Source organism: Agelaius tricolor, unplaced genomic scaffold (genome assembly GCF_023055355.1).
Source record: "Agelaius tricolor isolate 1412-34295 unplaced genomic scaffold, bAgeTri1.0.p SCAF_12, whole genome shotgun sequence".
Taxonomy (NCBI): domain Eukaryota; kingdom Metazoa; phylum Chordata; class Aves; order Passeriformes; family Icteridae; genus Agelaius; species Agelaius tricolor.
Genome location: NW_027269272.1, coordinates 18335525 through 18352601, shown reverse-complemented (window position 1 = coordinate 18352601; position 17077 = coordinate 18335525). Strand labels below are relative to the sequence as shown.

Here is a 17077-nt window from a genome sequence, read left to right as displayed (position 1 = left end):
GATCAATAGTATGGCTCCTATGTATCTCATCAGCTTTGGCTTTTATTCTGCAAACACCAATATTGATCCCTTCAAAAATTAAGCCTTGGCTTCAGAGACCTCTGAACCACAGTGTAATGGATAACAGTGAACTTCAGACTCAAAGAGGGGAAATATTTATAGTCATGCTTCGTTAGGTGAAGGATTATTGATTGATAACAAGAAGCAAACTCTCCTGATAGTAATTCTAGCCACAGCAATTCGGTGAGAATATGAAATCCATATCAGACAAAAATGCATTTGAAGTGTTAAAGTTGTAACATATATGATTAACAGGCAGCAAATTCAAACTTCTCACATCCAAATAATCTAATTTTCATTTATCATTGCTACTAGAGCTGCATGTGTTTGCTGTGGTTCTTTCCTCAATACCTGTCTGTCAGCATGTGCACATCCTTGGAAAGTTATAATTAAACTGGAGATCTTGCAGTAACAATAATTGGAGATGCCAGTAACTGTGGGCTAGTTGCCTACCTATGTATAACTAAAATTCTTATAGTTCTTGGAACTTAAAAGCAAAAGTCACTCTCCTGAAATACTGAAAGGCACCCTCTCTGGTTTTAGATTTTCTTCACCTCTTCACATTGAACCTGAAGTGGTTTTCCAATGTAAAATGTGAGTACAAAATCTCTGAAGCTCAAGGCATGTAAGAGGAGAGTCAGATCCTATCAGGAGCTGTTGCCAAGCAGCCCACAATGGCGTACATCAGCATTGTTTGTCTTGTATTTATGTCTCACAACTGCAGATAACTGCTCTTGTATTTGGGGCCAGCTGTAGACAATTCATTGCCCAAGGGAAACTGGAAATCACACAGCTCCTGGCCATGCAGAGGAAGCAAGAGCTAAATGGTTTGCAGCCCCTCATATCTCGTTGCCCTGGGCAACAGTCTGCACTGTGGAAGTGGCAGATTCAGCCTTCCTCATACAAATTCTGTAATTTATGGTGTTAATATATGGATTGATACTATGACAGCCCTTCTGTAGTACTATTGGGGTGCTCATGCATTAGGTGATACGGGTGGGTGCATAAACAGTCTCAGGATAGGAGCTGCTGGTTTCCATCCAAGATCTTTGAGACACAGATGGAGGTAACTGGAAGCACAGAGATTACAGGTTGCACTCACGGATGTGGGGAATCAGAGTCCAGATCCTCTCAGCATGGCTTTCCTTGAGCTCTGACAAATGAACTCGGGATCCTCATATGAACCCAGGACAATGCTGACAGCAGGTGCTAACTCTGTGCTGCCTCTTATACCTATTTGCAGCAGGGGCTACAGCTGGGTCAGCTACAGCTGAGTGCACTCAGACAAAAATATCTGGTCCCATGGAGTGCTGAGTACCAGCACTTCCCCATATTCACACAGAAATGAAGAGCTCTTTGCAGCTTTCTGCATCAGAGCCACTTTGTTGTAATATTGATGACAGATCACTTCCCATCACCACTTTGCAATGTTTCAAAGGATTTTGGCTTCTGCAGAAATTTAACCTTTACTCCCATGCTTGAGTAATCCAGGTCAGGAATCAGTGAATTTTAAAATCAAAAGAACATTGGACTAACATTCCAGAAAGGACCTTTGTGTCTCTGTTTACACTTCCATAGAGTCATCTTTGCATTCACTGTAATAGTCCTGCACTTACTGCAACCAAGTCCCCAGAGAACTTAATCTGTGTTGTTTTCATATACCTCTGGAATCAGGGAAGCTCTACAGATAGAAGAGAGGGCTGGCCTGGCTGCCTTGAAGGGCCAAACAAGCCCCTGTGTGCTCAGAGCAGGAGAGCTACTATGAGATGGTAGTACCTTAAACTGGAGCCAAACCGTGGGCACAATCCACCTTTGAGACAGGCAGAGTAAAGGTACAGAAACGAGTAGCAGCCTCCATGAAGGCATGGACACTCAGTGCTTTGGCTGTGCTTGTTTAGCTCCTGATTGCCCAAAAGATTTAGGACTCAAAGGTCATCACAGCAGTGATTTTGGAACAACACATTTTCAACAACACACCAAACACAATGCACAGCAAGTGCAAAGCTGGTTTTGAGCAGGAGTGTGGGTGTATGTGTGTTGTGCTGGCAAACAAAATAGACAATCATTTCATGACAACATGGATTATTGATCCTGGTAGTCTGTCCTTCCTCTGGCCATTTTTTTGGGGGGGATATTGTACTGTACTGTCAGATCCCTGCAATGGCTAGAAAAGATGGAGACAGAACACAGCAGCTTTGTAACCTAAATCCTAGGGTCCATGGAAATTTATGATTGTCTGTCTCAGTTCAGGACTTCATTCCATACTACAGTGCAGGAAATCTTCTAATAGAAAATAGGATTAATGCAGAACTATATTCACAATAATTCATTAATACAAAGTTATTTTCAGACCTCTGCTGAAAAGGCACCAGCTTTCTGCAATGCTGCACTGCAAAATACAAGAAGTAGGTGCATATAAATGTAATGTATTTCACCCTTGAATGAATGCTGTTGCTTCAGATTTCACCAGCCTGAATTCACATGCTGGACATGGCCCTCCTCCAGTACATGAGCTCAATCATTCCTCAGAGGCAGTTATGCTTTTGGACTCACAGATGTTATCTGTGTTGTGCTTACATGACAGTGGAGCTGGAAGATACTGTGATCTCAACCCAATTGTCCCCTACACATCTGTCCCCATGCCAAAGTGGAGCCTGATGTCTTTTGGTCCACTAAACTCAAGAGCTTTTTACAGTGCTCCTGCTCCCTAAGCAGTACCTCCTTCCATGCCATGACTTACAGAACACTCAAGGTATTCACTACTGATGTTTTTCCATCTATGCATGTAAGAGTTGGCTGTTTCTTCACCCTGTCTCCCTTCTGCTCCTTGGTTTCAGTTCTGGCAGCTCTGCTGCACTAGTTAGTGTGAGTCACTGATTAGCAATGATCCATGTGCCATGTTATCTCTTTCACATCATTCTCCAACATTTTCTCACATGAGCATGATCAGGCAGCTTTGCAGAGAACTTAGATTTCTGCCAGTCATTGACCCACTGACCACCTGGGGCAATCCAGTTGTTACTGTGCTCAACTCTAAAGGGAGGTACAAGGCCAGCCTGGCCTTTAGCAGCAAAACATGTATGGCTTTTCTCTTCTCCCAGACACTTGAACACACACCCAGCTCTGAAGAACAGGAGAAAAATACACACAGGACTAGTATGTACCAGACATGCGCTGTCAAAATTATTTTAACAGTCACCTAGGCCTCATTCAGGAAAGCTCATCCTAGATTAAACACTAAGTCCAGCCTTGGGACTAAGAGAGGCCTCAAACATGGTACAGAAGGGGGAAAAGAGTGACAGCAATGGAATTGATTAGCTTATTTTCTACTCAATGAGATGACCTGGTGCTGTAAGTACACTCCCAAATCCTGATCCTGCTTCCCTCAGGGAGAAGTCCTCTCAGGGGAACTCTTGGATTTAGACACCATATGGAAGGCGAGAAAAAGGAATTAAATAAAAGATGAGGCAAGAGGTGGAAAAAGGCCCTTGTATTTAATGAGCTGCCAGACAATGTGATAGATGTCAGCTTAGTTTAATTTCCAGTGAGGCTATCTGAGCTCCCCTCTGCCACAGAGATGGGAACAGACAGGGGCTCCTCTCTGCCTCCTTTTGGTCATATTTGCTTTTTAAGCTTGAGCCTTAGCAATGCAGAATGGTCACTACTGCCTGCCCTGTTAGCAAGCAATAACTTCTGCCAGCACCAGCATCTCTCATTGTGCCTGACTCAGAGACCTCACACAGGAGGAGGTCCTGCACTTGCTTTGCCCTGGAGATTCCTCCTACTTCCTCCTTCCAGGTAACCCAGGGCTTGCCCTGGAGAGTTTAAGAGCAGACTGGGAAGTGCCACAGTCTGACTAGATCATTGCATGACGGCATCATTTTTCCCTTGCTTTTGACCTAAGCTACCTCATTCTTTTAAAAAAAAATTTACTTGATGGCCAACCCACTCCCTACTAGACTACCATATAGTGTTAGCAAGAGCCTGCTCTGGAAGTCAGAGGTTTCTGCTTTCTGTTTCACTAAAACTGCCAACAGAGGGCTAACAGGCCTGGAGAAGCATCAGGAAAATCATGAGAAGAGCTGACCCAAAGAGCAAACAGACAGACTTCCTTGCAGCTGAAGCATGTATCCTGGAATAACTCACTTGAGTCCCAACTATTTTCCAGGCACTAAAAAAATGTACTGCAGAATCTTCTAAGGATGTACAGGACCTGGTGTCTGGCAAGCACAGCTGTGGAAAGGACCATAGGAATCACCACCACTAACAGCTAAACTTGGATCCCGCCACCTGACTTTCCTTTACTAATTTCCTCCCATGTTAAACACTCCTCCATGCCAACAGACAAACACCTACAAGTCATTACTAAGGTAGATTAGAAAATAAGGGGCAGAGGGAGACTGCTGTAGCATTAGATTTAACAGCAGCAATACAGAGGCTTTTGAAAGAGAGAATGACTGAGAGATTGACAGATTGGATCACACCTCAGTTCCATCCTGCCTAGTTCCCTGTCTCCAACAGTTGCCATCACAACATGCGTGAGTAGAAAGTGTGAAAATCTTGCAGCAAGCAGATGGTGGATAGCTACTCCTATTCCCTTTTCTCCCCAACATCCTGGTCTCACTGGCATGAGAATGAAAGCTCAGGGTGTAACAGCTAGTTTTGGGAAGGGTATCAATAAATGAGAAAACAGGGCTGAAAGCAGCCTTTTAATATTTGGGGCTCTGCATGTCTCTCCTTAGGGCACACTGCTCTGAAAGTAATTACTAATAGTATCACACCTGGATATTGCAAGGTGTTCTTAAATTCTGTCAAGGATGCCAGGATCACATCCCACATGAAAAAATATTCACCTAAAGTAAAAGATGGAATGTAGAAGAGGGACATCTCTGACCTGTTCTCTCCTGAAACTGAAGCAGCCTTAATGCCTGCTACTGTTTCTAGGAAGCTCTTTAGTCACCTCTGTCTTTCTGAACATGAGACCAAACTATCACATAAATATTTTGCCTTGAGACAAACTAGTGTTCTGGATCCCAACTCACAGCAGTTTCTTATAATCTTTATTTCTGATAATGCCTCTGCAAACCAGATTAGAATGTGGCCTTTTAACAAGTCTGTGGTACTTGCAATATTCTACATCTTGGAAAGTGCACCATGTACATCTGCACATTTTTCATGGATTTCTCTGAGAGCTTAGTTTCCACTTTTTATAGACACAAAATTTGCAGCATTAGCTAAACACTTCTAAATAGTTTTAGTAAACAGCTTCCAGTGAAACAGCTGCACAGAATAGGCCATATAGAATGGGGTAAAATTAATAACCACAATCTATGAACAAAAAAGTAAACAAGTAGCTTTTTTAAGCTGTAAAACTAAAAAAGATAAATTGCTATTATCTCTCCTTTCCCACATTCCACCCTCCCACATGGAATCTCTGAGGTCTAATAGAATGAGCTTATTTCCCTTGTCTTCACTATTTTCATCTTTCTCTTCAGATACTATTTTTATACTTGGCATGAATTCAATATTTTTGACATTTGTCACTTCACCAAGTTTGGTAAAAATTGGCCAACAGTTCAAAAGCTTTGTCAGGGAACAGAGATAAAGACGCAGATAATGTGATCAAAGCTCAATTTTTTTATAGAAGTAGGTTAATGGGGAAATTTCAACCAACCATTTCTCATAAGCATGAGATCCCAAGTAAATTTAGCAAACCCATTTCTGCAGTTTTCTATTGTCATATTTTATTGGGAATGAAGTGATAGATGCTCCTCCCATGCCTTATGTTATTTTGGGTGAGGAAATCTGGTGTGTGTAGTCAGTGGAAAGACCACTTTCCACTTGCTGTGCACCAGAAATCCCTAAGTAGGACAGAGACACAGAATCTGTGGTTCAAAAAGAGTTCCTGAAATGCATGAATGCTCTAAAACAAAGGAAAGAATTTTATGTTGCAGAGGAATTTTATTTGATTTAAGCCTTTGCATAGGAGTAGCAAAGGGCCTATTTGATATGGTATCTCAAAAGTTAATTTCCTAAAATATCCTTTCTTGTGTCCTTAATGTCCACAGACACATATCAGAAACATTGCAATTGTCTGTCCAGCTGTGACATATTAGATTATTTGTGGCTTTGTAGCATAAAGCAGATTCTGGGACTTGTGATGCTTAGCCACTGGCCTCGGACAAGTGCCAACCGGGGTTATTCCATTCTGCTGACCTAAATTCCTCTCACACAGTCAGGTGGATGCAGTATCATCCTTTACTTCCTGCCCCAAATTATAACACAGCTTCTCTTCACACACACAGGTATTTTACACTGCTCCTCAACTCTGGTGGTTAAGCCAAGAATGATAGGAATTGACATACCATGGTTAACAGATAGGAATTTTAAGTCCAGAGATGTCAATCCTAAACTAAATTCAGTTAATGATTTTCCTTTTTATTCCCATCAAGTTGTTTAAATTCCTTTCTGTTTGGTTTTTCATTTTGTTTTGGTTTGTTTTTTTTTTTTCCTATAAAATGAGAGACTGGGGAAATACAAGTGTGTAAAATCAGATGAAAGTTGACATGAATGTATAGGGTTATTTCTTGTACGTAACATTGGTGCAATGTAGTGCTTTCTGCAAATTCACATCAGTGCATCTCCTACCAGGGACACTGACAGTCAGCTCATCTGGGTCCAGTTAACACTCAAAGGGAAGGAACTCTTACAACTTCATTGAGAATTATGGGGAGCCTCTAACAAAACCCCATCTCCCATGTGCTGTGGAATTCTTTATTGGCAAGAGATGAGCCAAGCTGCTGACCTTCTGAGACAGCTCACATTGGTTCTGGCAGCTCCATCCTATCATAAAATCATTTTAAGAAAAAAATCTGCAGAAAATGGGGCACTGGGTGGAGGTGCCTGTGTGTGCAGCTGTGCCCAGAATGTTGCCCACACATAGCAAAGCTGGCATCAGATTTCTGGAGGCCAACTGCCAAGTGTGGGTGGGTAGTGAAAGCACAAAAGCCTATTCCTGTGGGCTTTACAGGCTGCAAGAGCTGTATGTGTTCCCACAGGCAAACGATCCTGCCGTCGGCACCAGGCGTGTCACCCTGCAAAGCTCTTCCCTCCCCACCACAGAAGAGCTGCCACTTGCCCACCTACCCAAAGGACACGCTTTTTCCAAAATTGATGAGTGTTTCCCCAACACCTCCCAACAAACAAGTTCAATGAAAGTAGGGTAAATTAAAAAAAGACTCTTGACGCAGTTTTGGTAACAAGATTGGGTAGTGTTGCTGCTAAATCTCAGATAGTAAGCAGAAAGCCTGCTAGCATTCACAAACTACTCCTGTCCTAGGCACCTGTGGTGGCCCCATTACCTCAGCCACACCAGGACAGTCAGGAATAATCCCAGGGAGGCTGAGGGAGCACAGGGCTACCTAAGAGATCTAATTTGGTCCTCCATTGTTTTACGCTCTGTGAAGATGTGCTACTGTGCAGGTCGGTACTAGAAAAGTGTCAAGGTAAGAGAGCTACTGTGGAGCAGGAAAATCCCTTCAAAGCTTTGATTTTGACCCAGGTGAGGCAGATACTGTATGTATGAAGTCTGTAGCAGGATAAGAAGCTTTTTTGCTAGCACATGAACCGTGTAACACAACATGAGTCAGCTAATGAGGGATGAAAGCTTTTGCCCAGGACAGATAAGTTGAGCCCCAGGCAATTAATTATGTGACACTCTTATTGACACATTAAAAATAAAATGGTGTGTCATTACTTCACACAGACCAAAATGATCCTATAAAGGTTTTATTGAAAATGTAAAGGTCTTTCTTTTTAACATTCCCATAAAGTTCTTGTTTGACATTTTGCAAATTTTGTGAATAAATTTCTTCCTTCCTGCTCTTGGGCGAGCTGGGAGCTGCGCTCCCAACCAAGAGCTGGCTACATTCTAGAGAGTTTGAATCCCACCAGTCCAAGCGGCAATATGAGGGTGAGAGTTGTAAAAATAGTAAACACAATAAATGGCCAGGGATCCCCTCAGTTTGCTAAGGCTGAGAGCCCTTTCACTTGTTTGAGCTGTAAAGATTCCCAATGAAATACAAGAGACCCTTGCAGGTTCCTGGGAACTATTTGTCCAATAAGCTACTGCTGATTCAGCTAAGGCACCCATGTTACAACATGTGATTCATAAACATGGTGCATCATCATCATGGGTTTGGAGAAACATTTTTCCTTCAGCCAATAACAAATATTTTAATGTTATTTTCTTCCATTTTTGCACAACTATTTTTGCCACTTACATGATTCAATAAAAAATGAACTCTGCCTACAAAAAGGCAGGCAAACTCCATAAGTAGGGTCTGATTTGTAGGTTTCAAATGGCTGGGGAAATGGTGGGATTATCCTTCCCTGATGGAAGCTGATCAGCTAGGCTCCTGCCTCAGTGTGGAATGGATAAAACACCACAATCCGTGCCCTTCACTCCTCTCCTGAGGACTGGCCTGCTGGGTGACCTCCAGGAAACCAATAAGACTCTCTAGCATCAGCCTCATGACCCAGAAACCTGTCTTGAATTCAGCAGAGAACAGGGGAAAGGTTCATCAACATTTCTAGTGCCCAGAATGACTTCCTATTAGACAATAGTATATTACACAGTAGGTAACATAATGCTATGTCACCTCTAACAAATCCCTTCTGATTTCAAGGAGAGTCCTCAACATGGATGACGGGACCTGCATTGAGTTTAACAAGAAAACCAGAAGACATACAAATCTTTTTGGCTCTCCTGAAATACTTACTAAAAAAAAAATAAAATGGATATGCCTCGTATTGAATTCCAAATCTTCATTTAAAAAAATGTTAATTCATGTGACTTCATGTCAATCTGAATTTGCACAATTGCAAAGCAATTCATGTTGGCATTACTGGGTCAAAGAGCCTGCTGCTGCAAGCTCTCTTGGCAATCATACTCTCTCCCACACCAAGCTCCTGCTGAGGTTATCCTGGAAAAGATTTTGGAGAGATGGGGCCTGGTCCTAAATATTTTATTGACTTTGAATCTGCTTTTGTGCTATTTCTTTAGGCAAGATACTGATTGCACGTGCTCTATTAAACTTAGTTCAGCTGCCATAGCTAATATCAAACCAAAGAATAATGTTGGTCTAAAACCTTACTTATATATTCTCTAAAAGCCAAATGTTGGTCACACTCTGTTTTATATACAGATTGAACAAAGCCAGTGACAAAGGCATTTCAGGAACCTGTACAACATCTTTGGCATTCATAGCATACAATCCATTCAAACACTGACAGCTATAAAATTTGCTCCTATGCAATTCATCAAAAAGGTTCTCTTTATGCGATGCAACATAGCTGTAATCTGCTTTAACTCAACTGTAGGTAACAAAAAAGGGTCACAAAGGCTTTTCTCAGATGATATTTTGATCACCAGCATCTCCTACTGTCTTTCTAGTTTCAGGTTCCTCAGTTTCTGGTCGTGCAGTTCCCAATGCCAGCAGGTGGGTATCCAGCTCAGATGCATAAGGATGTCAGTGCAAAGCATAGGGCCTCACCTGTATTCACTGGCATTTGAATGTTAGAAACAGTAAAATCAAGACTGACAGAGAGAAAAGCTTTTGAGATCCTGTTCCTGTCCTAGTATCTTCCAGAAATCCTGAAACAGCAAAGGCCATGAAAAGATTCTCTGAGAATGGGCTGCTATTCCAGTACCACAAGCAAATGCACAGCACATTAGCGCTGCCGCTGCTCCAGCATCCTCCCATACCCCCTTTTCTCCACCACCTCCCTGCAAGAACTGTGCTCGGGTATTTTACACAGATCACTTCACAGGTAGGACATGCTGCTCTTACTTTCAGAGAAAACATGCTTGGAAAACAAACCATCAATAAATGGCTGTGTAATTGCCCACAGCCGGGGATTCGCAGTCTGCTGATGGCTCCTATTTCACACACAGGTGTAATATTGTCACACAAAGGCAGCAGCACCTCCTGGGGGAACAGGGCCCCCAAATCCACACAAATGTAGTAAGAAGAAAAATAAAGATGCCTTACCCACATGGGTGATAACCGTAGTCAGTCGCTGGGTGAGCTCCTGATGTGACATCTCTTCTTCTTTTAGCCAAAAAAGCATTTCACACAGGGAACTACACAGCATCCAAAAAAAGATGCACCCAGAGTGGGAGGCTGCACACTCACTGCCTCACTTGCACACAAAGCAAGGACCACTCCCACGGCACAGCCCTTCCAGCTTTCACATCTTCTCTCGGCTGCTCACCTCTTCCAATTTGCTGCCATCCATGCATGGACCTTGAAAAGCTCCTTCCAGATGGGGACTTTACCCCCCTCGACGGAAGGAAGGGAGCAGGAGGGGGGAAATATAAAAGCGGGGGAAAGCAGACGAGTTGATTGCTTATGGCTTTTTTCCTCCCTTCTCCCGCGGATGAGGCAAAGGATAAAGAGACAAACCAGCAAGCAGATACCTTCCTCCAGGGAGACTTTTGGATGGTGATGCTGCGAGTCAGGGAAAAATCCTGGAGGTAGGAATGGCATCGGGAGGAGTGGAGCTGGCAGGAGAGCTCGAACAGCCGCAGCTGCTCTGCGACGCTCCCTTCACCAGCGAGGCTGGGAGCAGAGAACAACAAGCACACAGCCTCCGAAGCTCCCCCTCGGCCCCTGGGGCCCGAGTGCCTTGCAGGCTGTGGTTGAGTGGAACCCCGCAATGACTCCAGAGACCCTCCTCCCACTCCCTGTTAGAAGCCCCTGCCTGCGGGGCCAGCGCTTCCATGGAGGGGGAGGGGGCCCCTGGGCGTTCTACGTGTGTTGTGACCAGGGGCTTTGTTGCTCCACCTGCACGAACAGGATCCCCGGGATCCTGGCTGAGCCCACAGGAGCCTCTCCAGCTGCACCTGTACCAGCAGGGTGAATTAATCAGCTGTGGGTGCTGGGCAGAGCTGATCATGGCCACGGAGCTCACTGTGCCCATGGGCAGGCAGGCACAGGTGGCCTTCAATGGCCAGAGCAGGTCTGTGGCACCCACGGGTGCCAGCCTTGCCTGGATGCGTGGCTGCCGTGGGGCAACGGGAAAGCTTCACCAGCCCTGTGAGAACAGGGAGAGTAAGGCAGGCAAGGAAGTGAGGAAGGGGAGGACAAGCCAGGGACTTGTATATCTCCATTCCATCCCTCTTTGCACCTGATCCTTGGAAGCCTACCTGAAGCTCCACACATGGAAAACTTATTGCACAGCTAAAATGGAAGAAATAAAACAGACCAGGGTGCAGCTGCCTGCAAGGTCTGCTCTATTCCCACAGAATTAATTCAGCTCTAAATCCAGATCCCTACCCATCCATAGAGTTTTGCTTAAGTCCACCTTTCCAAGCACACCAAAGAACCTGACAACATGCATGCCCAAAGCTGGAGCTGTAAAGTACCCCTGTGTCCATGTGAGATCCTACAGCACAGTTAGTGAGGCTATCCTGGTGTTGCAAAAAGGTTTACCTCAGTGAAAAGAAAATCCTATAATCAGCTGGCTGACCTAAAAGCCAGTCTGAGTACCTGTGCTGTTGTCCTCATTTTTGGATGACTGACCAACTATGCCAAGAGGTTCCTTGCATAGTTCTGTTCAGTTAGTTTAACAGCAAATCTGTCTGAAAACATGAGAAGGATGACTTCAGAGCCACCCACCAGGCAACATTTTAGGATTAAAGCAAAAGCCATTTTTTTTCTGAGATCCAATTTTACTGCCTATCTAGGCAGTAAAGGTCAAACTGCAAAGACCTTGACTTATGTTAAAAGGATTCCCCCAACCAGGGAAGAGATGGCATCACTGGGGGAAAAAAATATGTGGGAAACAGACTGACATCTAGCTATAACTTTTTTGAGGGATTTGAAAGGTCTGGGATGCTTTTTTTTTTCTTGAAGGGTCACAGATGGCAGGTAGGAACATGGCACTAAAAAAGTCACCATGTTTCCAGACACTTAAAAGATTTTTTCTTTTTTTTTTTCTCCAGGCATAGACACTGTAGAAGCCCATTCATAAAGTAAATACACTGAAAAGCAGAGTAGATTATTTGCTCTCACTACTCCTACAGCAAGGCTGTTCAAGAACATCAAGGATAACTAAGAGCCTTTGTCTAATTTCTAGCTGGATTAATTCTCAGCTATTTTAGGACCATATGCTCTTATACCGACATTGTTATTCAGCATCAGTAACTGCAGATTTGTGAATATTTGCTATTTTAAGATCTCTTTTCTCTTATTATTTGTTCTTGCTATGTTAATCTGCTTTCTAGCTTTCCAGCACACCTTCAATAGCTTTTGAACCTGTCAGTCAATTGCAATCCAGTTCAGGAGAGAGGAATTCTCACAGGTTCACTGAAACTCAGCCAGGTGCACAAAGTCTGAAATGGGGAAGGATGCAGTAGGGACTCACTGATTAATCCTGGCCACGCCCTGCCCAGGTGGGTTAAACTGCAGGGTGGGTTACATGGGGTCAGTCTAAGGCTAAATGGGATTTAGTCCAAGTTATGGTGCTGTCCCTCCCTTGTGATGGAAGTGATAACAAACAAAAAGGGGGAATTTTGGTAGGAAAGTTTTGGGCAGCAGGACACAGCCATGGGATAGCAAACTCCATTAGTTTTAGCAGTTACAGGATGATTTCTTTACACTGCCAAGATTCAGTGGTGCCTGCATTAGAAAAAGGCTACTGTTCATTGTGTATATTGTCATTACAAATTCCCAAATGGAAAAGCCATTGGATTGAAGTCAAAAATATTGCAAAAGCACGGGTGATCCACAAACCCAAGTTGAGGAAGGGAAAAAAATAGCAGCCTAGACTATAGGGAACTCTTGGAGACACAGAGAAATGAAAGCCCTGTGTCTGTCACTAGAGGAATGGTTGAAAGTTGCTGAAGTAACTTAGTCTATCAACGGGATGGTAACAATTTCCAGTGCTGAGAAATTTTTTTTGTGAAATTGAGCCAGTACTTTTACAACAAATACTGACTTCCCCTCTGAAGGATAAAAGCCTTTGCTGATAAACATGTGGTAGAGGTACAGAGGATGATGATTTACATTCCAGGCAGGGATCTCACTGAAAACAGAATCAAGGGCTGTGAAAACACCATGGTTCCACTGCTAAGATGATGGCCAACAGGCAAAACAATTTGATTTTTCCATAGAGTGACAGCCTGACAAATCACCAGCCCTTTATTAGATCCTGAATCAAACATCTGAGGCCAAAGCATTGTAAGCAATTTTAGTAAGCAGTAAATTGCACACTGCTAACAAAAAGTGTTTATAAGACTCTATGGCCTGACCAGTATAAAGGGAAACTCTCAAAGGGGGAAAAAAAAGACATTTTCTCCTTTTTCATCTTATATAGCTATATATCTTCCTTCAGTCACTAAAAAACACTTGGCCAAATGATCCTGAAGAGCTATTGAGAATTGGAATGAGATCCATCCCTGAAACCAGCCTGTCTTCTTCACTGTCTTGATTATTTCCATTTTCCCAGTCCTACATAACCTTTACAAACTCAGCCATCTTTTAGTTTTTCATGAAAATCTCCTTCTAGAACAAGATGACAACCTTCTCTTATACAGAGTGCATCTGAAGACTTTTCCATAGCAGAAAAATAGGCAGGCTGATGGAATAACAGAGAAGTTTAGAATCCCTTTACCAAGTGTCTTCCTTTGAAGACTTTGGTACTACTTTGATATCATACCCCTTCCCCTTTGTCTCTAGACTGGCAGATCCCTGTATCAGAGACTGTGGCTCTGTTACTTGCTGGGAAGAACTAGAACACTTTTGGCACAACTGGGAAAGGTAATTACACTGTCACCACTTCTGACAGGCTATGGCAGTACCTCAGAACAACAGCACATTTCCGTTAGTAGAAGAAACTGTTAAGTGAGTCAGATACTTCTTTGATTCACACAAAAAGAAGGCACCCAGAGTGCTGCTTCCTTTCTGGAACATCAGTCACATAGTAAAGGAAAATAGCACTCCATATTTTAAGTTTTCTTACTTTTATTCTATTTGGAACATTTCAGCCAACAGTTCTTTTGCTTGGCTTTTAAGAGAGTCACAGTGCTGGGGCTTCTCTGCTGTTCTCGGTTTTCTGCTGGCCTCTTGGTCAGCTCCTGTGACAAATCTGGGCTTCTCTGCCAAAACTTGCAGGAACACTTTCCTCCACACACAGCTCCCCTGGCAACGCCTGAGGCTCTGCCCTCACACTTAGCCTCTCACCTAAGCCCTGCAAAGCCTGACCTGCTTTGCCTCAGATGCTCTTTCAGCTACTTGAAAAGGAGCACATCTCCTTGTAAAATCTATTCTGAACAAAAAGAGGCCACTGAAGACACAACACTAGTTTTAGCAAAATTCTCTGCTCCGCTCCCTGTCTTCCTTCCCAGTCATAAACCTTTTTATCAACAACATTTACATCAATCATTCACTTTCTGTGCTCCAGAACAACTGTCCTGACACAGGCTGGGGCAGTGGCCCATCTGTGAGCAGGACCATTAATACAACCTCAGGAAAGAGTGCATGAAGCAGGCCACTTAAAGAGATTATCCCTCTCCAGTATTTCCCTGTCAGATTGCAGTGATCTCTGGTTCAGGGACTTCCTGAACTGAAGTCTGCATATGACTGATAATATTTAATACTCTATTTCTTCAGGAATCTGTCTAGCCAATTTTTTTAATCTACTTATAATTTTGATGACCATAAAGTTTGATAGTAACAAGACTTGCAATTTAAATATGCATTGTGTGAAAAAAGCAACTTCTTTTGGTTTTAAAAGCTTGAACCATCTGAAGCTTGATGGTTCAGTTTCAGGCCTCTGATTCCTGCATCTTGAGAAGGAATGGATACTTTCTTATTTGCAGTATCCACCTTAGCCATGACTTTTTATGCAGCGATCATATCCCACAGTTACCTGAGCTGAGCTGAGACAAATGCTGTACTAGTTATATCTAAGGGAAAAAAAAGAAGAAGCTTATTGATACCTTCAACATTCTTGCCATGTTGCTTTGAACTTTCTCTTGTTTATGCAGCTTGGACAGTGAAAACCTCCAGTGCCAGTCTGCTCTGTGTTGCTTACGTAATTCTGGTGGATGTCTTCCAATGCTAAGAGTTAGATAAATGTTTGCAGTTAAATTTTTACACAAATCTGTATGCCTATTTTTATTGAATTTAATTCTTTCAACTCTTTCCTCTTTTAAAACAAAACCTGGATTTTAGACAAAGCTGTTGAACAGAAGTGATTCTGTAATTTTTAGGCCCAGGTTACTTTTATGAACTCTATGTAGTTTATTTTAAGGAAGGCACTTGTCCACTTTCAGCATCATAAAAATCCCTGAGCTGATCTCCTAGGAAGCTTTCATGTCAACTGACTGGAGGTCTAGATTGATGGAGGCATGGGGAGATCTCCAGGGCAGCAGGCAGAGTAACTTATAAAGACAAATGTCCTCCCTCTAATCAATTCTCCTGCCCTGCTACTGTCACTAGCCCCTTACACATTGGCTTTCTGTCAGATGAGCTCTTGCACCCTCATTCTGTGGCTGTACATCTGCAAATGGCTCACATAAGACTGGTGCCCTGGTTTCAGCTGGGATAGATCTGGCTTTCTTCTTAGAAGCTGCTACAATGCTGTGTTTTGGATTCAGTGTGAGAATAATGCTGATATGAAACTGATGCTTTGGTTGTAGCCAAGTGGTGCTTACCCAAAGTCAATGACTTCACAGTGTCCCACGTTCTGCTAGTGAGGAGGGACACAAAAATCTGGGAGGGAGCGAGCATGGCTGGGACAGCTGACCTGAACTGGCCAAAGGGATATTCCATGCCACAGGATGCCTTGCCCAGTGTATAAACAGTGAGGGCTGATCACTGCTCAGGGATGGGCTGGGCACCAGTCAGCTTTGTGTGAATCACTTATCTGGGGTTTTATTACAATAAAAAATAAGTTACAATTATTATTGCTATTTTTCTTGTTATCTTCAGTATTATATTTTACTTTGTTTCAATTATTAAATAGTTCTTATATCAACCCACAAGTTTTACTTTTTTTTCTGATTCTCCTCCCCATCCCATCAGAGAGACAGAAGTATGTGAGGATTGCATGGATTTAGTTACTGGCCAAGGCTAAACCACAGCAGCTGGGAAGGGTCTCCATTTAGGAGCACTGACTAGACTGGTGTAAAAAACACTCTTTCCATGGGAAATGCCAGACAGAAGCAAATGAGAGGACATGGTAACAGAATTGGATCTGTTGGTCCTTAAGATGGTGAGTGAATGCCATTCAACAGAATAGAGGAAGCATAATTTTCAATCCTTATATATATGAGGGAGAGAGAGAAAAAAACAGGCAGAAAGAGAGAGAAGCTTGGGCTTCATTATTCCTTTCTGGAATTTTAAACTTTTCTTAAGGTAATGAAAGTAAAAGTTGTGTTATGAAGTTCAGTTAATGTAGCAGAAGGTAAATTCCATTGCTGAATTGAATCTCAGGTTCATCCAGAGCTGACAAAATGAGAAATGCAAGGTACATTTGAGGTGGCCCCATTAAGGAGAGTGGATTGAATAGTGACCAACAAATGGAACAAAGCTTCAAAAAGACAGCAAAGCTTTATACAGTTGCAGAAAGAAACTGATTTCAGAAATAATTTGTTACCATGACTTGGAAGTACCAAATATAATCACAGTAGGAAAAAAAATCATTGCATTTTTATCTAGAACAAAACAACTTCAGTAATTATATGTGTGGGCATTTCTTGCTAAGACTACAATCTGGATTTCATTCTTCAATAGAAGAATTCCAGATGAAAGGAAACAACTTATTTAAAATTGCCCAGACAAGAATTACAGGTTTGACTCACTGACAGATTTATGTATTTTCAGCCTACATTTTTTCCTACATCTCTTTTTCCAAAGGCTGTTCTTCTGTTGCCATAGAGACCATTTCCAGTCTCTTCACTTCCACAGGGTCTATTCTGGGGGATCACCACTGCAGCTTCCCAGGCCAC

The 17077-nt window shown here is 42.8% G+C and overlaps 1 protein-coding gene across 1 annotated transcript in view; it reads right to left on the bottom strand.

Annotated features, from left to right (window-relative positions):
- Positions 1 to 10746, bottom strand: part of MCF2L2 (MCF.2 cell line derived transforming sequence-like 2) — a 152414-nt gene extending 141668 nt beyond the window's left edge. The window contains exon 1 of the mRNA XM_071437961.1: positions 10113 to 10746. Coding sequence (XP_071294062.1) covers positions 10113 to 10215 — 103 coding nt within the window. The 5' untranslated portion in view covers positions 10216 to 10746. The remainder of the gene's footprint in view (positions 1 to 10112) is intronic.
- Positions 10747 to 17077: the final 6331 nt, after the last annotated feature.